This window comes from Pestalotiopsis fici (assembly GCF_000516985.1).
Source record: "Pestalotiopsis fici W106-1 unplaced genomic scaffold PFICI_Scf_7, whole genome shotgun sequence".
Taxonomy (NCBI): Eukaryota; Fungi; Ascomycota; class Sordariomycetes; order Amphisphaeriales; family Sporocadaceae; genus Pestalotiopsis; species Pestalotiopsis fici.
Genome location: NW_006917097.1, coordinates 568,395 through 593,727, shown reverse-complemented (window position 1 = coordinate 593,727; position 25,333 = coordinate 568,395). Strand labels below are relative to the sequence as shown.

The 25,333-nt window shown below is 50.9% G+C and overlaps 7 protein-coding genes across 7 annotated transcripts; 4 read left to right on the top strand and 3 right to left on the bottom strand.

The window, feature by feature from the left end:
• Positions 1-182: 182 nt before the first annotated feature.
• On the bottom strand, positions 183-730 carry PFICI_09820 (uncharacterized protein; the record flags this gene model as incomplete). Its single annotated transcript, XM_007838401.1, has 2 exons — positions 183-466; positions 526-730. The coding sequence occupies 2 exons, from the start codon at positions 728-730 to the stop codon at positions 183-185; spliced, it is 489 nt and encodes a 162-aa protein (XP_007836592.1).
• Positions 731-3,207: 2,477 nt separating this feature from the next.
• Positions 3,208-7,052, bottom strand: PFICI_09819 (uncharacterized protein; the record flags this gene model as incomplete). The annotated part of the gene is made up of 2 exons (XM_007838400.1): positions 3,208-4,175; positions 4,235-7,052. The coding sequence occupies 2 exons, from the start codon at positions 7,050-7,052 to the stop codon at positions 3,208-3,210; spliced, it is 3,786 nt and encodes a 1,261-aa protein (XP_007836591.1).
• Positions 7,053-11,847: 4,795 nt separating this feature from the next.
• On the top strand, positions 11,848-14,925 carry PFICI_09818 (Serine/threonine-protein kinase MST20; the record flags this gene model as incomplete). Its single annotated transcript, XM_007838399.1, has 4 exons — positions 11,848-12,783; positions 12,993-14,343; positions 14,400-14,734; positions 14,824-14,925. 4 exons carry the CDS (start codon positions 11,848-11,850, stop codon positions 14,923-14,925), a joined length of 2,724 nt encoding a protein of 907 aa, XP_007836590.1.
• A 1,134-nt stretch (positions 14,926-16,059) lies between these two features.
• Positions 16,060-17,747, bottom strand: PFICI_09817 (uncharacterized protein; the record flags this gene model as incomplete). Its single annotated transcript, XM_007838398.1, has 3 exons — positions 16,060-17,125; positions 17,196-17,599; positions 17,718-17,747. The coding sequence occupies 3 exons, from the start codon at positions 17,745-17,747 to the stop codon at positions 16,060-16,062; spliced, it is 1,500 nt and encodes a 499-aa protein (XP_007836589.1).
• Positions 17,748-18,763: 1,016 nt separating this feature from the next.
• PFICI_09816 (uncharacterized protein) lies at positions 18,764-19,978 on the top strand (the record flags this gene model as incomplete). The annotated part of the gene is made up of 1 exon (XM_007838397.1): positions 18,764-19,978. One exon carries the CDS (start codon positions 18,764-18,766, stop codon positions 19,976-19,978), a length of 1,215 nt encoding a protein of 404 aa, XP_007836588.1.
• A 500-nt stretch (positions 19,979-20,478) lies between these two features.
• PFICI_09815 (uncharacterized protein) lies at positions 20,479-21,609 on the top strand (the record flags this gene model as incomplete). Its single annotated transcript, XM_007838396.1, has 1 exon — positions 20,479-21,609. One exon carries the CDS (start codon positions 20,479-20,481, stop codon positions 21,607-21,609), a length of 1,131 nt encoding a protein of 376 aa, XP_007836587.1.
• Positions 21,610-23,744: 2,135 nt separating this feature from the next.
• On the top strand, positions 23,745-25,192 carry PFICI_09814 (uncharacterized protein; the record flags this gene model as incomplete). The annotated part of the gene is made up of 4 exons (XM_007838395.1): positions 23,745-23,816; positions 23,894-24,550; positions 24,602-25,085; positions 25,170-25,192. 4 exons carry the CDS (start codon positions 23,745-23,747, stop codon positions 25,190-25,192), a joined length of 1,236 nt encoding a protein of 411 aa, XP_007836586.1.
• Positions 25,193-25,333: the final 141 nt, after the last annotated feature.

Below are 25,333 nucleotides of genomic sequence, written 5' to 3'. Positions count from 1 at the left end.
ATAAAAAGGCATAGCAGCGTAATTTTACATCATCGAGAAAGAAAGAAAAAAGCGACCTTCTCGTCCCGCTCCAACTCCCAACAGCCACGTGCCATGCAACAGATCAACAATTTGTAAACCTCCCTCACAGCCCGATACAGACCGAAGTCGCGGAACGTATACATCATTCTGGTTATGCCGTTTTACTTGTGGCCCCACTTTCGAGAACTCTTTCTACTGTCCGGGCTTTGTCGAATCTTTGCAGCAAGACCCTTTTCGATATCTTCTGGTCGCAGGCGTGGGGTGGGAGGTACATCATCCAATCGAGTGCGGCCTCGCGAGGTTCTTCCAGACTCCTTGACTGATCTCGGAAACTCGGAGCGGCGAGGCGTCAGAGCCGTCACGACCTTCTTGGCCGAGCGGCGTATACTTTCTCTGACCTTCCACTCCCTCTTCTTGGCCAAATAGAATAAAACGGCGGATGCAACTAGTAAAAACCTGTCAGATATTTTGCAGACTCGGACTTCTTGGTATGTGTGTACTCACTACCACCAATGGCAACAACCACTACAACAACAATGATTGCGACCAAAGCACCGTGGGACAGTTCGACTGCGCCCGAAGTACCACCAGATGCGCCAGCCGCGTCGTCTACGGCACCTCCTGAATTCGCAGAGCCAGCACTGGCATCCTGTCCTCCCGTGTAAGGATCCTCTGTTGCCAGCGGAAAGGCGGCGGTCGTGGTCGCCATTATCACCAGGAATGGGTGGCTCTTGAGCAGCTGATGATCTTCAGATGATGAGCCCAGTAATATGAATGGTACGATTGAGCAATTCGGTGGGAGATGACTAGTCGATTGTGTTAAGTCAAGGTTGGATATCGAAAGGTAGAAAGATGATTAAATGAAATTGGGAGAATTCGAGAACAAATCCAAGCAGGGTGTGACAGTGCCCAAGTTGGGGGCAGTCGTGAGACTTTATGATTGACTGCATAGCATGAATAGACCACACGCCAACCAAATGGCTCCTACAGCCGCCGTGATGGGGTACAGACAGCGAGCCATGGACCCTATCCGTCAACATGGATAGCTTATTCATCCTGCAACAGATCACGTATGCATAGCTAAGGGAAGAAAACCCCTTCTCCATCACCCCACGGTTACAATCTTCAACCCAGTCGACATGTTCTTTGCGATGCCAAAAATGTGCCTTGAAGAAATGCTTGGCCGTGCCTCCATTGGCCCATACCATATATCAGGCCTGACTTAAGACGTCCTTTTTAGATGTCCAAGACTGGCGCCTGCTCATGATTGGTGAGGCTAGCGCTGGCAATTGCACAGAGAACACAGGACGGACCAATAGCATTGCACACAACCGGGATCGGCACATGTGCTTTGAGACCCCTGTGAAGCGTCAGTCACATCTCGCGCCGGGCCACGGCAATTGGATAAAGCTGGACATGCTATCGGGGGGCTATTGGGGAATTCAGAGAGAGAGAAGAAAAAAAATCATACCACTTGCTTCTTACCGACCTCTTCATTGCAGGACGACATGAGGAGGCCAAAGGTAAAAAAGATATGGGGCGTCGGTCTGCAGCACTGGAGTTAAAGAGAAGTCTGCCCCATCAATCCACTCGCTAATGTCAGGACCGCACTGCGTACAAAAAGTAGGTAGGTAATGAATGTATTCTTCGTTAGCGGAGCACATGCCAAGCCACGCGTATCCAGGACTCTCAACCTTATCTGTAGCCTCAACGGGGGGTTACCTTTTCCTGTTACGGCCTGAAATCGTGGACAAAACGAAGAAAACTCTATTTATGCTACCACGACAACAAAAATAAAATAAAGCTTCAGCAGCCGCGCCCTGAAACGTCCCAGAAGAAGAAAAAATTGCACGCATTGAAAAATAAAAATAAAAACAGGTCGTTGCCTCAGATACACATCATGTTTTGCCTCAACATCAATCATTATTTTCCAATGATTGTTTTTGAGAGCGCGCCTGCTGAGGAAGATTGCTCTTCATTTCATGTCTACGTGTGAGAACAAGGCCGCATTTCAAGACCACCCCCGAAAGCTACGGATGCGCTTCCTCCCGCTCTAATTTAAGGAATAGTCTTGCCAAGAAAAAGAAAAAGAAAAAGATTATAATCCGATGTCTATGGCTAATCTTTACCGTCTTCTTACTCTCTTTTTGTCCTCATGGCCGATTCAGTTATTATTGTGCAATTGTACAAAAGACGTTGAGCGTGACAAGAAATAAGCTGTCCAAAAAAGATTTCCCTTGCATTTGGATTTTTCCACAGCCCTGGGCAACAAATGAGTTTAAATTCTGGAACACGATGCAATACCTCCTAAAGCACTCAATCTATGGCCTTACTCAAGGTATTCACATCTTATTTGACCTCCTCTCATGCTAGCTTTAATGGAAAATACACTTTAGATAGAATATAACTACTTAAGTACGTAGTATGTATATGCAAGAATCACAAGGAAATAGCAATGGCTCTCAAACATACTACTTCTTGTAAATGTACTTTGATTTAATCTATTCGACGTCACATGGTTCTGTAGAAGAGTCCAACGGGGCGTCGGATGGAATATTTCTGTACAAATTTATTGAAGAAGCTGTTAAGCCATTCCTTCTGATTACATGGCATCAAAAGAACGTCTGGGGCAGATCAAAAGGAAACGACGAGATATTACTATTCTGAACAAAGCAAGGATAGTATTTGTTTTTGGACCATGGATGTGTAGTTCCGATCCGATGTAAGCACTTGTCTATTGTTTTCGAATGAATTGGTGACGTATATTGTCTGAGATGCTTCAATTTGTTGCAAATTGAGTCTGATGTCGCCACAACTTGAAGGCCTCGGTACTCTGCGCAACGCTCTCGAGGGAATACAGCGACCCATACAGACGATGCAATTCACGTCCATGCGCTGAGCGCATACATACTCCAAACCAATCCCGGTGCTTTTGTTTCCTAGGCTCCAATCATACCATGTAAATTATTTTTTTTTCAATCTAATCATTTGCTATACGCCACTTTGATCGATGGTTGCCCCCAACTTTAGAGCTTTTCCGCAGATACCTTTTTTGTTTTTTCTGAAACGAACAACCATAATTACACGTTCAGTCATCGACCTCATTGTTTAACATGAATCCACCTCCTCCGCCCAAGAGCTGATTTGTTTACGACCTGAGTATAGATCATCGTGTGTCCACGACTCCTAGTCTCGGTTACGCGATGCAACGCCTTCCCGGACTGCCTCCAGAATGAGATCCTTCGCCTTTTCACAGCCTTCCTTGGTGCCGGTGATTTCAATCGCTTCATCAGACGCCTGATCCTTGGGAACTTGGATCTGGCAGCCGCTCTGCTTGCGAATGGCATTGACCTTTGAGCCACCCTGCCCGATGACATATCGGTAGGTTGAAGGATCGGCCAGGATAAGGTAGCCTGTAGTGCTGGGCTTCTTAGCTTGCTCGAGAGCCTTGTTGATGGCCTCCTTGGCGCGCTCTACATTCTCGGCAGCGCCCTTCAGGACCCACGGGATCTCTCCCTCCTCGGAAGAAGCGTTGTTGTCAACCAAGTTCCAGGAGTGGGCATCGGCAACCTCCTCCGGGTCGTCAGTGATAAGGGGGGTGGCTGCAGTATTACGAGCGGAGCCAGACTTGGACTTGGCAGGAGGTTGTTGACCAGCGTGGTCTACGGTCACCTTGAAGTCATTGCGAAGTCGGCGGAAGAATTGGCCATTGTTTGAAATGGCGTTGTGGTACTTGCGCGGTACTTGCACAGTCTCACTTGGCTCCTCCTTGAACGAAGACTGAATGTGCTCCTTCGCCTTTGCTACAGCATCGGGCTTACCAGTGATTTTCACGCCTGTTTGGCCGGAGCCTTGGCGCGGAATATCGATCGAAACAGAGAACTCGGACTCCAGCTTGCGCTTTGCGTCACCGCCACGGCCGATAAGAGATCGATGCTTCTCAATTGGCACCTCAACTGTCTCACTGACCTGGCTGGCGCGCTCGGACACCATGCTCTCAATGGAGGCAATGATCTTGTCAACAACATCCTTGCGACCCTCGACCTTGATAGCATTTCCGTCAGCATCCTGCTTGGGGAATTGAATGTATCTGTTTTGGAGGCGTCGGTCGTCAGGTCCTCCAGCCTTTGTGATAATGTCCCGAAGAGTAGAGCCTAAATAGTTTATCAGCGACAATGCTCTATACTTTTTCGGCCAGAGATTAAGAACTTACCACCAGGTCCGATCAAGATCTTGTGCCATTTCTTGTCGACCTCGACTGATTTTGTCACGGTGTCTTCGAAAACGGCCTTCTTCTCCTCAATGAGTTTCTTTGCCTCAGCTACCTGAGATTTTGTTCCCTTGATCTGAATCTCAACCAGAGCATCCGGAGATTCATTGCGCTCATTCGGGACGTCAATCTTTGCACCAGTCTGCTGTCGCAGCTCATCCATAGCTGAGCCCTGTGCGCCGATCAGAGAAGGAAGCTGTTTTTGCTGAACGGTAAGAGTAGCAATGTGAGAATTATCCTTCAGGTAGGAGTACAACGAGAAGATCTCATCACGAGCCTCGTCAGCTCCCTTCTTGGGTCCTCTGATGACGACCTCATCAGCTCCTTGTTGACGCTTCGGCTTGCCCGCATCGCTAGCAGCGTCGGTAGCGGCTTCATCGTCCTTGCCGGCGCGAGCGGTACGCGGGAAGTTGATGTGCACCTTGTATCTGTCTTGCAGGCGGTTAATTTGACTGCCACCAGATCCGATAAGCTCGCGGTGGTACTTTGGCTCGATCTTCAAGGTGTGTGTCGTCTCATCAGCCCAGGTCTTGGAAAGCGCTGTGATGTGGGCTTTGGCTCTCTCAGCCTTGGCCTTAGGACCCTTGAGCTCAACCTCTCCGTTCTGCACCTGAATATCAACATCAAACTTCTCGCGCAACTCGTTGATGTGGCTTCCGCTCTTTCCAATCAGATGGTTGGCGAACTTCTGGGGGAAGTCAAACTTCAGAATGAAGCCACGCTCTTTCTCGTCCTCCTTCTCTTGCTCGACGAATTCACGAGACTTGGTGGCAAGAGAGTTCACAGCAGAAGCTGTTCCGCGCATGGTAATGGTGGTGCCCTTGACGCTGACCCGAACCGGGATCTCGCCAGCCTTGCGCGTTGTGGCGTCTTGTTCTCTCTTGATGAACTTTCTTAGTTTCTCGTGAAACTTGATGGGGACTTCGAGTGTCTCGACCTTGATGTCTTCTTGCTTTCCAAGAAGTTCAAGAATATGCTTGCGTGCATCCTCGAGGCCCTGTTGGAATGCGCGGAGCTGCTCAGCGTTGGGAGCAGCCTGGGGAATTTGGTAGGATGCCTCGGAACCACTGTCGCCTTCGAATACCAGCAACACGGGAAGCTGAGCATCAGCGGGCTCAGGGACGACGACATGCACGCCATAGTCGTTCTGGACCTGAGGCTTGATATCGCTCTTCAAGTATGCGTGGAAGAATGGGTCAACTGGAACAGTGGCAAATCGCGAAGGGGGATGTCCGCCCACGATGGAGTTGACCTCCTTTTGAGCCTTGAGAATGTTCTTGCCATCACGACCGAAGAGATCCCACGGGAGGCCTAGACCCTCTGAGATGGGTGTGCTGATGTGGACTTGGTGGAGCTTCTCGAGGCGCTCAATCTCCTTTCTCTGTCTGAGATATCGCGCAACATCCCTTGTGTACGAAGGCGCACCACCACTGGCATGCTTGTGTGATCTTGACACATCAATGGATGTCTGGTTCAAAAACATGGAAAGCTCTTGAGCCTTGTCGACACCACGAGCTACGTCTTCTTCTGTGCCAATGATAGTCACCGTGTCTTGGCTGGGATCACTGGGAAGGATAATGACACAGTTTGTCTCAGCAAAGAAATCCTCGGCTGGGACACCATTGTCACCGATAATAAACTGGTGTCTGCTGAAAGGAATCTGCTCCTGGTTGATAACCAGCTGGTTTTGAAGCTCTTGAGCATGACGCTCGATTGCAGCTCGGGCCGCGGTAACACTGGGCCGCTCACCAGCAAGTTGAATAAAGTTCTCCTCACGAGGAGGAGCAAACCACAAGCGCTCGCCGTTTTGGGACTTGGGAACAGGGTGAGCCCAAGGCTGGTGAGGAGGAATGCGGATTTGTGCACCATGCTCCTTCTCCAGATCGCCGAGGCGGCTGTTGTTGGGACCAGCAATAAAGGGGTAGATTTCGGCAGGGATGCTCTTGAGCTTCGAGGTCAGGCTGGCAGAGTGGTCTCCGGCGATCTTCTTAATAGCGTCGCGAGCCACGGCAGCAGATACAGTGTTGCCCTCGACGATAACTTCAACGATGGCATCTTCATCCTCATCTTCAGCTCCGTGAGCCTCATCGGTCTTGGGGAGTTGGACCCTGGCACCCGACTTCTCCTGGATAGCCTTGATTGTGGCACCACCCTTGCCAATGAGGTGTGCTCGGGCCGAACGAGGAATGGGCACCCTGACGGTCTGCTTGGTACCAATCTGGTTGACTAGTTCACGAATGGCCTGTTGGGCATGGTCTTGAGGACCAGTGGCCTCGACTCTCAAACGGCTACCTTGGTACGAGATGTTCAGGTTGGCACGGGACTTGCGGTTGATGTCCTTGACGAGATCGGGGATAGGTCGCTTGAGTTGGTTACGGGGGAGAATGTACTGGGGATCGAGAACGATGACCTCGCTGTGGCGGCCAGGCAGACTCATGGTGTTGGGGCCGGCCACAGGGGGAGGAGTAGCAACGCCGGTGTTGGAGGCGGGGGTCGAAGCTCGAGAAGTGCCATTGGGAGTGTTGGCGCCAGTGTTCAGCTTGGCCATCCAGATGGCGGGACCAGCGGGCTCCTTGCTCTTGCCCTTGCTACCGTTGGGGCCGGCACCGAGGGCAGGGAAGTCGTCGAGGCTGGTCGAGGGAGCGGCGGGACGAGAAGGCAGGTCTTCATCGGGGGCATCTTCAACAGTGACATGGTGGTTTTCCGCATGCTGCTGCATCAGACGCTCGGCGGCCGAGGTGCTTTCAGAGATGGTAGCCATTATACCAGGAGTGAATACCGTAAGAGGATATACAGAGAAGAATGACCGAGAAAGGTCGAAGAAGGGGAGGCGGATAGGGGCGAGGTCGATGATGGAGGTGAGGTCGGAAAGAAGGTAATGTAAAGTAAGGTTGAGACCTGTGTAGGGAAGCTGTCAGAACGGAACCAACTGGCGGAGCTGGGGCTTTGGGGGGGCCGGCCAATTGGAACGGCGACGAATCCAAAGGCAAAAGAGCAAGTGGGATCGTTGAGCAGTCCCTTCCAATAAAATCAATGACAAGCAATTGGGAAAATCCTAAAAGGCTATTCTCTTATTCTTCCCTCTCGTGACCACAGTCGTCGGATGCAGATCAATTGGGACCCTGATTGCAGCAGACAGTGGAATCATTGCGCCATGGTGTCCGGATGTGTCAAAGCTGGCCCCCGAGATCGCCTGCCTGCATCGATGATAGTAAATGGATGCGACTTACCAGTGAATTATGCCGGCAACCTTGCGATAGCCTCGAGGTTGCGCAGATCAGGAAATGGCCAATACCCTCGATTTCGAGACGCAAATGCTCAAAGACGAAAGAAAGGGGCCGGTCGAGGCCGGAAATATCACTGTGAACACAGCTGAATATAATAATTCAGACGTGGTGAAGGTGGGGTTAGTGCACTTATAACCGATAGACAATCGAGGCTAGAGCTACGTAGGTTAAGTACAGGCACATCCTGTTGATTGATACGTCAATGTAGTAAATAGCTATATGGAAAGCAATAGAATGGAACAATCACGGACTTCTCTTGTGACTTCTCATTTCCTCGTGATTCGGTGATTGTCACAACGAGTCACTGCGGATAAAGGTAAGTTTTACGCCCATACCTGGAGCGCTGCCACGTCGACGCCAACTGATCTCTGTCTTGCTGCCTACGTGTTGGAGAAATGTACCAATGTGTGAATGAGCTTAAAATCGGGAGCTTTCTGGGTTTGTTCCCCGGCTGTCCGTCATGTGTGGCCCAAGCATTTTCCCACCCTTTTAGCTTTGCCTTCCCCCAAAACGTTTTTTTTTTTCTTTAGGAAAATCATTGCATTCAACAATTGACATGATGGAGTCAGGGTTCCGTCCGCCGCTTCGCCGTAAATGTCCTGGCGGCCGTATGTTCTAGAACCCACTCGGTGCTTCTGACCCCAGAGCCGCAGCCTCGCTAGGTAAATTTGCCTTAGTCGGTCGGACCAATAGGTAAATCTGGTCTGGTCCGTCCATGGCTTTCATTCCACTTGTAGCATGTAGCCAGTCATATTTAGCACAAGCCTCTAAATATCAAAAAGAAAGTGCTTGCTTCCCCATGCGATGCGATTTTCCAATGATCCGACCATCAAATGCAATTGCATTCTCATACTGGAGATGACATGGCTTCAGCATTCCCGAGGGTAGCCGTTCAAGTATTACCTGCTGCTTGCAAGTACATGGAGTATTCTTTCTGAGCCTTAGATCATGACCAGTCCCATAACAGTAGCTCAATCTACAATATCAACCTTGGTGAATTCGATATCCCCCGGGACCGTCTGCAAAGCAAGCTCGGTGGACTCGTCCAACACTTGCCAAAGCTGCTTCTGCAAAACCTTTGCCCTCTTCACTATCAGAATGGCTATGAAACTATGTATGTGTATCTCCACACCTCTTTTACAGAGCTACACTATTCCGTTACCTACCGAGGTACGATACCGCCCCCGGACTTCTTATTAACTTGCGTATTGAAAACTCAAGAGTCCAGACTTGACAGTCCCAAGAAGATCTACCCCAAAGTGGGCGATGAGAGTGGTATCCAGTCCTAGGGCTTCTCACGCCGGAGTACATGGTGTAGTAGGTTAGTAGGTTAGGCATGCACGATAAGGCAGTAGTAGTAGCTAACGCGCTTCTGCTATGCAAGTTGCTGAAACTGCCATTCCCATTGCACATGCTCAATCAAGACCAACAAACCCATCCTGACTGCAAGCATTACTACAATGTTTCAAATACGATGATATGCATGGCTTGCGCTGACATCTGCATGGCGTTGAGAGAATTCGTGATATCGCATGGTGTTTGCTTGATCGCCTGCCGGGATTTCAGGCGGTTTCTTTGAGTACTTCTCAGCGGATGGAACGAACCGACGATAGTGGGGGCATCGGGTGTGCTGCGCTGGGTTCATGCAGAGTATGTACTAGGACTGCCTTATCGTTCCTGCATCACAAGTTTATCGTCGACATGAATTGATGAAAGCAAAGTGAAGACTTCGAAAGCGCTCGACTGATATAAAAATCTGCTTGTCCCTTTGAAGCCGCGGTGAGATGAAAATGCTAGCATATCCACAAATTTTCGTATCATGTCACTCGTGAAGGGAATAAAAAAGGAGCACCCGCAACCAGGTCCCCATTCAGTCGTTCGGAACAGAGGCGGTATGTGTGCAACAGGAACAGCCATGGTGGAGAGATGTGTGGGGACACGAGATCGTGCAAGGACCCTGAAATAACAAGTAAACAGACAGCCAGGGGCAAAGTGTTAATTGCAATCATTTCAATGTTTATTCAGGGTCTTTACTACCGCGCACCTACATGAGTCGACTAGAACTCTAACAAGTGCCGCTTACTACAGCGTCTCTAGGGCAAGGTTTCGTTCGTGTTTACAAGATTGGGCAGAGGTGAGACCGTGACAAGCGGTTGGATAACTACCTACCTAAGCATTGACTGATGTATGGCCCATATTTTGCAGTCTTCCATGTGTCGTACCATGTTGTCATCTTGGGAGCTGCTCAAGAAGCCCGTGTTTACGACAATACAACATTGAGCGATCGATCGGGAGATGTTGACGACCCGTTGATCTTCAGACCCATCAGATTCGATGGATTCGGTTGTGATTTCATGCGTGCCCTGGGATTCAACGAAAACGAAAAAAAAATCATGCCACAGTTTTGAAGGGACAACAACATAGGAGTTTTTCCGCCTCTCGATGCCGGGCTAGACCGTCAGGCCGTCGTTCATCCTTGAGCTTTGGGCGGCCCAATGCGCATCGACGTTGCTTTTTCTTTTCCTCCTTGTGATGGTGATAGACGTAGATGTGGCAGCAGTGGCAGCATTACTAGTCAGCACAATATATGTTTCTATGGATGACCCTGCCCCCTTGAAAGTTAGTCGGACGCCTTCAAGTCCGTGTCTCGAAGGGTGCTATCTACACAGTACCATACTTCGCATACCTACCTACATTAGCCACCTGGTTGCTTGGTTTCGAACTGGAGCAATTTGGCGAAACAGGCTATGAACAGTTCCCAACAAGCGCCTGAGCATTCCCCACCACCTTAGCCTAGGAGGGACTAAGGTAATGTCAAGATATACGCACCCACGAAGAGAAGTCCAATGCTGGAGCTCGAATGGCGCCGATAAGGACGTCATCGCAAAGCGACCTGTGCATAACAACCATACACAGTAGATATACGTATCAGAAATCATCACGTTTTGTTTGCTCGAGGGTTCAGGTCCGTGCTGCGAGAGCATAGTTGCCTTATTAATGTACATGAGGCTCTCAGATATAACAATCTGGACTGTTTCCCTCCTCTTACGTAGTGATTCGTATTTGAAATATCTTAACCATCGCCAATTTCTATCTACCCACGTTCCGGGGTACTAGACTGAGCACTGTCGCCTGCCCTTGCCCATCGGCAATCGCTCGCTCCGTAGAGGACGAAGCAGTAGTAGCCGCCACAGCCAAGATAGCAGTACATCAGCCTGGGACTAGGAAGTCTTGAAGCTGTAGAAAGTCCTCTGCAATCTTTATACTCGCCGCTAATCACCCGCACCGGCCGTTGCGACTAGTTGTCTTAAGCGACTGACACGCCCGCTAAAGACGGCACCGGCGTGTCAGGGAAGAGTCCCTGAAGAGTACTCGTGTCGATCGTGAAAGTACGTCTTGAGGGGGATTTTGGCCACCAGTGTTAAGGAGTGTGACAAGAGCTCGTCTGGAGGATAATAGAGACCGGCAGCGTCGCAGCATCTTGGAGAACGGTGACGGGGGGCGTCTCATCTGCTGCGTTAGTATCAATACGCTGCTGTTGCACACACTAAGCAGGCCAATCTTTGTGTGTGCACCATCCAAGAGGACCCATTCTCAAACCAGTCGCTACAGATTTTTGACCAATTCCACTCGGATATACATGTGTACCAGGGCCCCGGTAGTCGAGCATTGTACATGAAATTATTCGGACCCAACATCTGATATCACGCTTCAAGCAACATCTCGCCATCTTGCAAGGTCGAGAACGAGAGAAAGAGAGAGGAGAGACAGTTAAGAGGAATTGTTTTTCGCGTCTAATTGCCCAGAGGCCAGGCGCCCGACCCAGCAGACAACCAGCGAATGCCTGCTGCTGTTATTTCCTAGTATTCCGGTTTTTCTTTCCCTGGTAGACACCCCAGTCAGTTCATATCGATCATACCCCTCTTGGGGATTCACCCGAGCCTCTTCCAAGGAAATCCGCCGAAACAGAGGCGCTGAAAGCTGTCAGGTTGGTTGCTTTTCATTCTTGTGCTCAATTTCCTGTCAGCCCAACCCATGGCTCAGAGTCTATCTGGCTGCACATTTCTGAACGAGTTGCAGTCCTGGTTGCAGTTTTTCAAGCTCGATTAGCAGTGCATGTGGGCCAAGAGGCAGCATTAGCAGCAGGCGTGCGGCGGCAGAGCAGCAGCAGCTCTGAAGCGAGGAGCAGCAGCAGCAGCTAGGAAAGCTTACCTACATACGCCCAAACCCTCTAACTTTCGAGCCTTCCCTCCCAGCATTATGCTCACTATGGACGCATCCAACTCCAACGGCTCTTCACATCGCCGCAAACTTACCAAAAAACCTCCCGTGAATCTTCATTCTTACAACGTCAATGCAGAGGGCCGCTTTGACGCCCATGGAAGCGCGCTGCACAGCAAACGGAGCTCCACGAGTCTGAGGCGTGCACCAAGCGCACCGTCGCAGCGACAGAGGGCCACGCCCACTCATTCTCTCAGCGCGTCAAACCACTCATCGCCCCGACACCTTCCTACCACTGTCAAGTCCACCAGCAGCAATCAGCCCTCGCCCATCCTTGCGACTGGCGAATTTCTGCCATCGACCTTTTCACCAAACCACCAGGCCGCATCGCACAATTATCCACCATCGCCCGTCGTCGGTCCTGGCGAGGTTTATGCTGCGACTGGCAATTACGCTCTCGGCAGCAATAGTGGTACGACGGGCGTTGCCAAAACGCGAGACCACCACCGTTTGTCTGATCCGCATCAGCGACATCGATCACTAAACTCCAAGACATTCGATGACCTGGTCGGCGCACCCTTTGACGGCACCTCGATTCTGAACCACCTCGAGGCTACAAAGTCGCAAGGTTACCAGAATCAATTCTCTCCTCGCCGACCGGCACCTCCCCCGCTTGCGCACGCCCAAACCAGTCCCGTCATAAGCCAATCCACCAGCTCTACCAGCATCTCTGCAGAATCACCAGCCGTCATGTCGCTCGCTGAAAAGGCGCAGCAGGCTGCTCAGGGCCAGGCCGGCGGCCCCAAGAGATATTCGGATGAGACAAAAGAGCCCAAGGCGCCCGGTGTCTTGAGGAAAAAGTCAGGTTTCTCAGGCTTAATGAGCACCCTAGTGGGGTCACCCAAGAAGCCCGTCATATCTGCCCCAGAGAACCCCGTACATGTTACGCATGTTGGTTACGATAGCTCAACTGGGCAGTTCACAGTATGTTGTTCTTGTTTCATGTCTCGCGCATGCTTTTTTTTGTCATCAACCATTACCGCCAGCAAAGACATCATGTTACTTGAATTTTGTTCTATTCAATCCCCCACATTACCCCCCGCCACCCCCCGTTCCGCGGGACTACTCCCATGTGGCGCACACGTTATGATTCAGATACTTTCGTATAAGCTGCATACTCACATGACTTGCAGGGCCTGCCAAAAGAATGGCAACGACTAATCGAGCAGAGTGGCATTCCCGAAAATGCTCGAAGGGAGAACCCCCAGATGATTGCGGATATTGTGACTTTCTACAAAGAAACCACCGAGAAGCCACACGAAGATCAGGTATTTGAAAAGTTTCATGATGCCAAAGCTCCAGAGCTGCGCACCCCTGGAGGAGGAATGTCGCCCGGCGTCTACGCTCCAAACTATGCCGGTATGTCACCTATGATCAGTCCACCAGCAAGTCCCAGGTTTCCAATAGTGAATAATGAAGGCACCTTCGAGAACCCCCGCGCCGCCCCGCCGGTCCCTGGCATTGGAAAAGGCCCCGGCTCGATGCCAATCAAGGACGTGAACATGTTACCGAGCCGACCGGCACCGAGGCCCCCGACAAATCTTCCCGCGAGGACAGCGCCGCCACCGCCATCTGCATATCCTGCCAAGGACTCCGGGATTGGTATGGCCCAAGGTGGTGACGACCTCCCACCCACCACGTACGTTCCGCCCAAGGAAAATGTGTCGATGCTTCCCGAAGAGCACCGGTCGAGGTCGAGATCGAACTCACGCGTGAACGGAAACGCACCCTACACACCTAGCAGCACCCAGCCTTCACCCGTGGTCCAGCAGGCATACCAACAACAGATGATGGAGCATCAACAGCAACAAGCAATGGCACAGGCACAAGCAGCCATGAAAGGTCAACTGAGTCGGTCGACAAGCTACAAGCAGCCACCGAACCAGCAAATGGCACCGTCTTCCCAGAACCAATATGGTAGACCCCCCGAAGCTAATGGTGCAGGTCCAAGACAGCCCCCTCAAGCAGGCCCCGGTCCTCAAGCACGACCACGCCACCGCGCCCGCCAGAGCAATGCCATAGATGTTACTGCGGCACTTCGACGTATCTGCTCTGAAGGCGACCCGAAGGAGATCTATCGAGGCTTCACCAAGATTGGACAGGGTGCTTCTGGTGGTGTCTACACCGGTCATGAAAGAGGATCCAACCGACTTGTGGCTATCAAGCAGATGAACCTCGAGCAGCAGCCGAAGAAGGATCTCATCATCAATGAGATCCTGGTTATGAAGGACAGCGTTCATCCCAACATTGTCAACTTCATTGACAGCTACCTATGCACCGGTGAGCTTTGGGTAATCATGGAGTACATGGAGGGTGGCAGTCTGACAGACGTTGTCACTTTCAACATCATGACCGAAGGACAGATAGCATCGGTCTGTAGGGAAACTCTGAAAGGACTCCAGCACTTGCACTCGAAAGGTGTTATTCACCGAGATATCAAGTCTGATAACATTCTGCTCTCGCTGGATGGCAATATCAAGCTTAGTAAGTTGTCGTCTGTCTTTGATTTCTTGTCTATACGTGCTCACAATCTTTCACAGCCGATTTCGGATTCTGTGCGCAGATTAACGAGTCGCATAACAAGCGTACTACCATGGTCGGCACACCCTACTGGATGGCCCCGGAAGTTGTCACACGAAAGGAATACGGTCGCAAAGTTGATATCTGGTCTCTTGGTATCATGGCAATCGAGATGATTGAGGGCGAGCCACCATATCTGACAGAGTCACCCCTCCGTGCTCTGTGGCTCATCGCTACCAACGGTACGCCTCAGATCAAGGATGAACAGAATTTGTCTCCGGTCTTTAGGGACTTTCTCTACTTTGCTCTCAAGGTGGATCCGGAGAAGAGAGCCAGTGCCCACGACCTGCTTCGAGTGAGTTTCCTCGTTTCCTTTCCCCATTGGCTTTTCGCACGCTTGGTCAGGGTTGCGTGCATATATCTCCAGCTACTAACCATCAATAGCACGAATTCATGAAGACATGTGTCGATCTCGCGTCCTTGTCTCCGCTTGTTCGTGCCGCACGAGAAGCGCGACAACAAGAGAAGGCCCGCAAGGGTCAATAAACTAGTGTATGATCATGGTGGACGTCCCCATGTTTCGAAAACCTCACCATCATAGCGGCTTGCGATTTCAATTTTTTCTCTTTTCCCCATTTTGAACAACTTCAACTCTGGATCAGGTCATAGAACGGAACGATTTCTTTTTTGAGACCGACTCTGTATTTGAGATGCTTCGATAAAGACACGCTTGGCGCACAATCGGTGTGTAAACCCACGAGGGGACGAATCTGGTTGTCTTTAGCAACCCAAAGAAGCAAGGATTCACTCAAGAAATGATGCAAAGGATTGCAGCAATGAACTATACTGGGAAAAACGGGGAATGGTCAAGTAGTCGATCAGTCCCTTGCGCTGCGCACTAGCTGGTGCCAGACGACAAGCAATCCGGGAGGTGGTGATGACCGTATCGGCAAAGGTTTGGTGGCTGCCGCGAGCCGTCTTACAGAATCACCAACTCAGCATGAATAGGGCGATGGGTTTGTAATCAACCATAAGGCAAAGAACTTGTGTATTTGCTGCCTGTGGAGTTGCATGCCAAAGAACGCTTCAAAACAATACAAGTCTGTCAGAAGAACTTGGGGTTCTTAGATACTCAATGCATTGAGACCAAGGCCGATTGCTTGGCGATAAGCTCTATGCCGTCGTCGTTGGCGACGTGTACCTTGAAGGTAGTCTTGCAATGGCTTGTCAAGTGGCTGATGACGCTGAGAAACTACTGGTCTGGGTATGAAAGCGCATGGCAATGATGACAACTATGTAAATACAGCTGGCTTGACAATGTCATTTGAAGCAATTCCATGACAAGGTATTTTGCCAGTTAGATAATGTTGAATGAAATAAAGAATGGTTAAAAAAGGGCAATACATGAATTGGGATGACAGGACAAGAAACAAGGGGCGAAGGCTTTTCGTGATATGATTTCATCGCGTGTGAGGAATAGCGGTTTGACGAAGACGAGCAGTAATTTCATCGTTGGGGTACGCAAAGCCATTTGAGAAACCACGGCTTTCATTTACAAGCTACACGGTGTGCACTTATACTGATTGAATAGAGATCTTATACTCTGTAAGTCATGTCCTATGTTCGTGCCCAGATACCAATGATGATTTCCTGCTACATCTAAAGCGGCCCAAATACATACTAATGCGTCATTGCCTCCTCAAACAAGGCCCTCAGCTGTTCCCTTTCCTTCTCTAGCTCGGTCTGCAGACCCGGAGCCAACATGAGCACTCGCGCCTGGGGTATGGTACCCTCGACCAGCGCGTCAATATGACTGTCATCAAAGCCCAGGGCCTTGAGCCCCTTGGGCTGGTCGCCTAGATCTGCCAGGAACTGAGTCAGGGCATCGGCCAGCACAGCGCCGGCGTCCTCGCGCTTGACATTGGAGATGTCGACGCCAAAGGCCTCGGCGGCCTGGAGGTGGCGCTCGGGGTTCGAGGCGCCGGTGAAGCGAAAGACGGCGGGCGCCGACACGGCGACCGAGACGCCGTGGGGGATGATGGGCGTGTTGACCTCGTAGCCCGCGTGCTGGTAACCTGGGTTCTGCCCCGAGATGGGGTAGGACATGCCGTGGCACAGGTGGACGCCGGCATTGCCAAAGCCCACGCCCGCCAGCGTCGAGGCGAGCAGCATCTCGCTCTGGGCCTCGTAGTCCTCGGGGTCCCGCACCGAGCGCGGCAGGTACTTGACCGTGGCGCGCAGCGCGTTGAGCGAGAAGATGTCGCTAATGGGGTTGGCGCCCTGGTACGCCGGGCGCAGGATGGGGTTGGACGGGCGCGGCGTCCGCGCGTTGAAGGGGATGGCGGTCCAGGACTCGAGCGAGTGGCACAGCACGTCGAGGCCCGACGAGGCCTTGACGGCGGCGGGCATGGTCCGGGTGTTGAGCGGGTCGCAGATGCCGAGCGTCGGCTTGAGGTTGCGGTGTGCGATGCCCGTCTTGGCTCGTTTGGCGACCAGGTCAAAGATGGCGGTTCCCGTCGTCTCGGAACCCGTGCCGGCCGTGGTCGGGATCGCGATCAGGGGCTTGAGCTTTCTCTCGATTGGGAGCCCGCGACCTAGTGGCGCGTTTACAAAATCGAGAAAGTCGGCCTCTGGGTAAGTTGTGTACAGGTTCATGAGCTTGGCCGTATCGATGACCGAGCCACCACCAACACCAAGGAATGCATCTGGCTGGTATGGCTTGGCGAACTCGATGGCTTCCTTGATGCTATGAGAGAGTGCGTCTTAGTTGTAGTTCGTGTAACTTTGTAGCTAGCGTTTTCGTCATTGGCACTTACGAGCTGTCCTTGGGCTCAACCCGGACCTTGTCAAAGACCTCAAAATCGATGCCCTCGGCGTTGAGGGCCTCCTCGACCTGCTTCATGGCTGTGAGGCGACGGACCGTCGAATCAGTGACGACGCAGACTTTCTTGGCGCCCATGTTGGCAAAGTCCATACCGACCTCCTTGGTCACACCAGGGCCGAAGCGGATAGACGAAGCGGCCATTTCAAAGGCGTACTCGGTCTGCTGCGACGAGTCCAATGCCGAGGCGAACCTCCTCTGCGATTGGTGACGGGCATAGCGATCTACCTGGGGCTTTGCATGCTGGTGGTGATGATGCCCGGGATTCGAATGGCAAGGGCAATTAGGCGGGTGAGCGTACTGAACAGTCCTCAACAGACTGACGGCCCTAGTTGCGGCCTGTATTTTGTGTCATTAGTAGGTATTCATCCAAAAGTATTCGATGGTTGCGGCCTTCATCTGAGGGTTTCTACGGTGCGTAGACAGATGCTGAAAGTTACCTCGGCACTCCACTTACACTTGGTGCGACTCTTACGGCTGCCACCATGGTGTATATAACCTGTAAGATGTTGGATATCGAAAGGTTTCGTATTATTTACTGATCGAACTTCCCGTCACTTTAGGAGCAGAAACCACAGCAGCATGAGACTCGGAATACGCGTCTGGAGCAAAATGAACTTTTTGAGACAAACCCCAAAGGAATGAGGGGAGCCGATGCCGATGTTGCTCCAAATGGATGGATGGATGGATCCCCAGCATCATCGGCTACGCCCGAGCGGTTTAGTACGTAGGCTTGATTTGGGGATCGATCGTGTGTGGGGTAGAATAGCGTGTGGAGAGGGAGGGAGGGGAGAGAAGGTTAGCCTAGGCGAGAATTACCTAGGTCACCCGGGCGTATAACTGCTATGCTACCGATATACCTACACACAATGTATAATCTCTACATTAATATAAGCACCTATCTGTACATCACGGTAGGTGGCTAGGTACATAAGGTAGCTGGGCTGGCGGCAAACACTTTATCCGCTTCCCTTCTCACAGCTCAAACTTATATGAACTTGTATGATAAACAAAAACTGTGCGTGTCTTTCTTTGGAAGCATACATGGTCTCCAATGATTCAATTTTCAACCCCAGGAAATATATATGCTCTTCGTGGAGCCGCGGGATTGCGGAGCTCGGAGCTCGCTCGGGACTCGGTCTGATATGTCTACCTAGATACTCAGGATAGAGTTGTCACTTATTCCTGCTATCTATAGGCTGGCAACCTCGAATTGACGACAAGCAAGCGAACAAACATGGTATACAAACAATCGTTCCTACGTTAGCTTGAATCGCGTGGTCCCCAGCTACCAATTGTGCCTCAAACGAGCATAAGCGAGCGCCGTATTCCGTAGCTTGTCGTTATTCGGCTTGATAGGTCAACGTGCACTGGAAATGAATCAAGATATAATGGAAATAAATAATCGCGGTTTCCATCTCTATATTCATCTCAGTCTTTAGCTGATCTTGACTCTAGTACTTCCCTTCGAGTGGTGCCATCTGCCGTGCCCCGGTATAAATCATGTCGACTCCAATTCCCAATACATCCAATGCCGTAGCACAAGAGCAGCGGAAGCGCATTCGCGAGCTTCTTCCAAAACTCTTTTTGGGCGACTACAGACCCGGACCACTAAATTCTCTGACCGACGTCCCCGGCGTCAAGGTGCACACTCAGCAGATCTTCTCGCCACAGGGCACCAACACGGGCGTCACGAGCATTACCCCGCGGGAAAAATGGCTGACCAGGGCTTGCTATTCTGGCATCTTCACCTTCAATGGCGCCGGCGAGCTGACGGGCTCTCACTGGATCCACGAGACTGGCCTTTTGCACAGCCCAATCATCCTCACAAACTCGCTCAGTATCGGCGCCGCCCATGAAGGCGTCTACCGGTACGCTGTGCAGCAGTACGGCTCCGATTCTCTCGCTGGGTTCCTGGTGCCCGTTGTGGGCGAGACGTTTGATGGTTACCTCAACGACATTACTTCCTTTGCCGTCCGTCCCGAGCACATTATCCACGGCCTGCAGAATGTAAGCAGCGAGCGTGTTCGTGAGGGCAATGTGGGAGGTGGCACGGGAATGATATGCCATCGGTTCAAGGGCGGAACGGGAAGCGCCAGCCGCATTGTAGAAGGACTCGACGCACGGGGCGGCAAGAAGGAGTACACCATTGGCGTGCTGGTCCAGGCCAACTATGGCAAGAAGCAGCATCTGAGAATCGGCGGCGTGCCTGTCGGCCGGATCCTGATGGCCGAGGCAGAAGAGACGGCCAAGACAGACGAAGAGAAGAGGCGAAGGATGCAAGCGGAAGAACTCGACGATAAGAAGAACCGCAAAGATGGCAGCATTCTTGTTGTTCTGTCCACTGATGCACCGCTCAACCCGGCGCAGCTACAGCGCATAGCCAGGCGGGCAACCGTTGGTCTGGCCAAGGTGGGCGGTTATGGGAACAACCTGTCGGGCGATATATTCATAGCCTTTTCGACTGGCACTGATATTCCAGTGGAGTCAATCGGTGGTACGGGCTCAGCGGTAGACCCTCTCAAGCCTAAGCCGTTGCCGATGGAGATTCTGGATGATACGAGCATAAACGGCCTGCTCGAGGCGGGAGCCGATGCGACTGAAGAAGCCGTATACAATGCGCTATGCATGGCCGATGACTTTATAGGTTATCAGGACCGCAAGGTAGAGGCATTGCCTCTAGGCCGACTTGAACAGATCATGGAAAAGTATCTATGACTGATCAGCGATATTCCTGGAGCTCATGCCTCCGCCCCAGAGCAAAGCCTCATAATTTTAGGCGGCGTTTGGCCAGGTTGATGAAGTACAAGTCGCTGTGAAGTACAACATCAAGGATTCCCCGTGAACCTAGTATATTTTCTGCAGGTAATCTGCAACGGCAGGGTCATTGACGAATAGTTTATGGAATTTCAAGATTGAAGCCGCAGGAGCCAATAAAATCTCGCGTGGCTATCCAAGTCGTGGTGCTCGAGCTCGAACTAAGAAGTAGGGAACCAGGGATTAAGCGACCCTGCTGCATGACCCTTTTGGCACGCTTCGCAAACTATGTTCGCAAATAACATCACACGGCTGTTCGGCGGGGTCGATGCAGCTTGTAAAGCACGTATATATTGATGAGTAGGCGACAAAGTGCAGAACGTTGAGCAAATGTTCTTCACAAGCATCGAGGTTCCGTGGTCATTGATATTTTTGTATTATTATTATCTGAGCAGGACATCATGTTACGCCATCGACTCATCCCATGTCTTTTAATGGGAGCCCAAGTGGTGACTGCGCAGTATACTCCTCAAGAGGTCATTGTCAACTCGGGACGTCCAACCTTTTTTGACCAATCGACATCGATTCCTGGAAAGATTGCCATTGAGGAACATGTCGGCAACACGCTTTTTAGCGGCACCTTTACAACCCCATTTGTAAACTGGACCAACGAGGTGAACTTTGACAAGGATATTTACATCGCAGATGTTATGAGCAGGATTACAAATATCGACTCGCGTGTGGCGGCCATGGATGCTGCCAACATTAGCATGTCTATACTGCTATTTGGTGCTCCGGGGATTCAAGGCATTTTCAACAAGTCTTTTGCAATCGAGGCGGCGACCTATGTCAACAATGAGCTTTCCAGTGTCTACAAGAATGGCAACTACTCGGAAAGATTTGGCTTCTGGTGTTCCAACGCTCTGCAGGATCCTCCCACCGCGGCAGCTGAGCTGGAACGCTGTGTAAAAGAGCTAGGGGGAGTCGGCAGCTTCGTGGGCGGCTACACAAACAACGGCACGATCGACGACATTGTTTACTTGGATGACCCTGTGAATGACGTATTTCTGTCAAAAGTGGTCGAGCTTGATGTGCCCATTTACCTCCACCCGCGGACACCGCCACCGAGCCAGCAGCGCGTTTACGAGGACTACAACTTCCTCGCGGGGTCGGCTTGGGGCTTCTCTACCGAGACAGCGGCGCACGTGCTCCGACTCATGCTTTCCGGCATCTTTGACAAGTATCCCACGCTACGAATCATCCTGGGCCACTGCGGAGAGGGCTTGCCATTCTACCTCCCACGCATCAGTCATCGCTTTCGGCACTTTACCCCATACTGGGCGGCGCAAGAGTCGCCCCAGTACTATTGGGAGAACAACTTTTTTGTCACGACCTCGGGTGTACGAGATGAAGCTACGCTGCTCGATACACTCAGATGGACGGGCGAGGACAATGTCATGTTCAGTGTCGACTACCCTTTTGAGGATGACACGGAAATAGCATCGTGGTTCGATCGTCTGGCGATGAATAGTCACACCAAGAAGAAGATGGCATATGAAAACGCCAAGAGGATATTAAAGCTGGGAAACTAGCTTTCCATGATCTCCATTGATCGTTGCTCGTAAAAAAATAACGACGGGAGTTTATCAGGTTTTTAACAATCCGAATGGACACCAATATCAAAGGAAGAAAATTGCTGTCGGTTATTGCGGCCTGGTATATGTCTCCAACTCATGTTGCCTGCGATAGAAACGGTCAAGGGACGCAGCTTCTACAACGAGTTTGAGCGTCAAATGCGCATCATAGTTTTCGTGCTCTGCGTAGCAGTTGGAAGGTCCGGTAGAGCAATAGAGGCCGTCCAAAATAAACAAAGATAGCCTGCAGTCCAAACCGCTCCTTTTGCCGTGAACAAACAACACTGATAATCATATCATCAACACCTTCACTCCTCTCAAAGGCGCCGTCTATTCTTTGATCTTTTATTCTTCCTGCTCATTGCTTGGAACACTACGAACCTCAAACGTTTTGCAACTGGCATAGCTACTTTGCACCAGTCGACTGTCAATACCTGGCCCTCGCCTACGTTGCCCCTTCAGAGTATACTATCCATCCATCATGGAGCCAAGGCCAAGGCCTTCATTTTCAGCGCCAATTCGACGCGGTATTGAAAAATTACATGAAAAGATTCATAATATTTTCGATTTCAGAGATCTTCTACCCGAACGAAATGTCACAACATTTGCAATGGAAGCAAAAGAGACAAGGCTGAGGGTTGAATACCCATCCCTCGGGTTTGTAGATCGACAACTTGTCCCTGTTGGAGGTATGTAAACAATATCCAACGGCCTTTAAAAAAAAACTAAATGCACGTGTCAAATTTATTTGTGGCTAACTCGCTGCGTGCCCAGTCGTCAAGGGCCAAATACCTTTCTTTCACCTAGCCCAGCTTGATCCTCTTCAAAGCTACATCATCGTTGTACTCGACGTAAATCCGCTCTGCAGGGCTATCACAGGTCCAACTCTAAAGTGGCTGCAAACTGGATATCGTTGGAGAGACGGAGCGACATCGGGGGCAGAGATGGAATCACTCGACCACACGCCAGTAGCCTTTCCAAAAGGGACCATCGACACGCCTACGTACTGGCCATATCTCCAGGACACCCACATGTATATCGTTCAGATCTACAAGCAACCCCGGCGCTGTACCATTGAACAATTAATGCCACGCCGTCAGCGGAAATTTGGACAGGGCGTCCGCTGGTCGCTGAAAGATATGCGAAAAAGGGGAGGTCTGGATGACCAGCCGGTTGCGTGCACCTGGTTCAAAGTTTACAAATAGTCTGAGATTCCTTGACCACCAAAGATTTACAAGCGTCGAGGATTTGAGCACTCTCCTACAACGACAGCTGCTTCTTTCCATCAGCATACTGCAATCGCTAGAGGATCTCTCAATTGGAAGACCGAGACAATCTGTGTCGGGGTTGGATATTGGAAGTTTATTAATCAGCGGCTTTGGTTTTGTTCTTTTGTATCCCTGTTATCCCTTCTGTATATGGAGGCTAAGCGTGGTTTATATTCCAGAGCAGAGGACGTAGACTAGATTTTAGTGGAGAATCAATTCAAGTTTGGTTATTCTGCATCGCAACTCTGTTCAATGTTGCAACAGGGCGATGACGAAAAACGGTTGAAGACATCTTTTTTTTTTCTTTTAGATTTCTATTCTGATGTGATGATGCGTCACCGTGGTACCTCTGTGTTGTTGAATATTTGCAATCTCAAGCTCATCATGTACGTACTCTGGCTCCAGATTAGCATTACTTTGTGCGCGGCCATTTCCTGCGGCTGGACTAAACCTACAATGTCGGGTCCGAGCGGCCGCCGCTTTGGGTGTGATACGCGTATACAACAAAACACCCGACCTCTTTTTGCTCCGCCACAACTTTTAGGCATACACATTGTCACCGTCGTCGCATTGACCAGCAATTGGATATTCGCACTTGGGGCGACAGGACGAGAAATCGAATTGGCAAAAAGGGATGAAAAGGAGATTTGTTCTCTCCTTCTAAACTATCAAACTGATGATTTTTTTGCGGCGCGGGGCAAATATTTGAGGCAAACTTGCAGCCGACTCAAATTGACAAGGCTTCGAGACCAACGTAAGCGCGGATACACGTATTTGTGGAAAGAAATCCCATCACGGCCAGGATTACTGCCAATCCTTCGCGTCATGCTACGAAGATCCCACAAAAAGTCCCGCAAGGGTGCAAAATGTGAGGAATGCCGCCGGCGGCACATTCGGGTAATAATCAGACTCACCCATTGGTCTCCTAAAAGCCATTGGCCGAGGTACAAAACTGACTTGGATCTCTGCTCCAGTGTGATCAACAGAAACCGTCTTGCGTCAACTGCTCACAGGCAGACCGAACGTGCGTCTATAGGAGTCCGGCACCACGTCCCGATTCCAACTCGCCATCCTCTCACCGGGATCAAGATGAGGTGGTGTCGGGGGCCGATTCCTCATCACCAGCAACTCCCGGTGCTCAATCGGTACAGAGTTCCAACGCCGAAGATGGTATCGCTGCCTACGACAGTAGTAATATTAGCCATGGTAGTGCCATGAACAGCATTGTCAACATTACCCATCTGGAACTTTTCCATGACTTCGGCGAGAGCTCTGGCCCTCTCTTCGTTGGAGACGATCCCGAATTGCTCAACAAGTACGTCAAGAACTACTTCTCAGCTGGCTTGACCGAGACGTACCTGGTGCATCAAATGCTCGCCTTTGCCGCAAAACACAAGAGCCGCACGGGGCCAGAGTCGCAGGCCAAGTTTTATGAAGACCAGGCCACTCTGTTGCAGACGCAAGCCTTGACACTGTTCTCAGCGTCGCTCCAGAAACCCAAGTCGAGCACTTCTGCCATTGCCTCGATGCGCTTCTCTAGCCTCCTGGGGACGCATCTTCTTTGTGACACTCTGGCAAAACGCCATGTGGATCTGGACTCTTTTATGATCCATTTCGACGAATACATGAAGGTGAGTAGAATGACTTGGGAATAGTTGGAAGTGCGACTGATTTTAGTCCAGATCCACCGGGGTGTTCGACCGATATTTGATCAATACCGAGAATACTTGCTCACTTCGGAGCTGAGACCAATACTGGTTTGGGGATGGAAAATAGTCCAGGCCAAAGACGAAGGAGGACCCGAATGCGAGCCTCTTCGAGAAATGCTTTCCGACGGACACCTAGACAGCACCACCATCGCCGCCTACACTCACGCTATTGATATGCTGCAGAGAATCATTAATGATTACAAGAGCCGCCCAACCTTTCCCGGACCGGCGCCGTGGACAACTGTCTGGCTCAATGGTGTCAAGGTCGAGTACACGGAACTATTGCGTGCGCGCAAGCCCGAAGCCATGGCCATCTTTGCGTACTACGGCGCCATGATCCATTCGCATCATCGGGGCTTGTGGCTCGTGGGTGAGAGCGGAAAGCACATCATTGAGCTCGCTACCAAGTCACTCGGACCAGAGTGGGCACCTCGATTGAGATGGCCGTTGGAGATTTGTAAGGAATACCTTTGTTGCTATAATCCAAAGACAGTTTGGAGAATATCATATGTAATCATGCTAACTTCTGGTGAAACTCTAGTGGAGGCAGCACGAGATTCATGAGTGCATTTCCCTATACCTGCACTTCAAAGTTTCTTCAAATCTGGCTGCACTTGAACATGACATGCTCTCAGGCCTTAGGAGCGCTACGCATGGCAACATTCGGATCAACTAGAACACTCATCCTTGTGTGGAAAGGTTTTA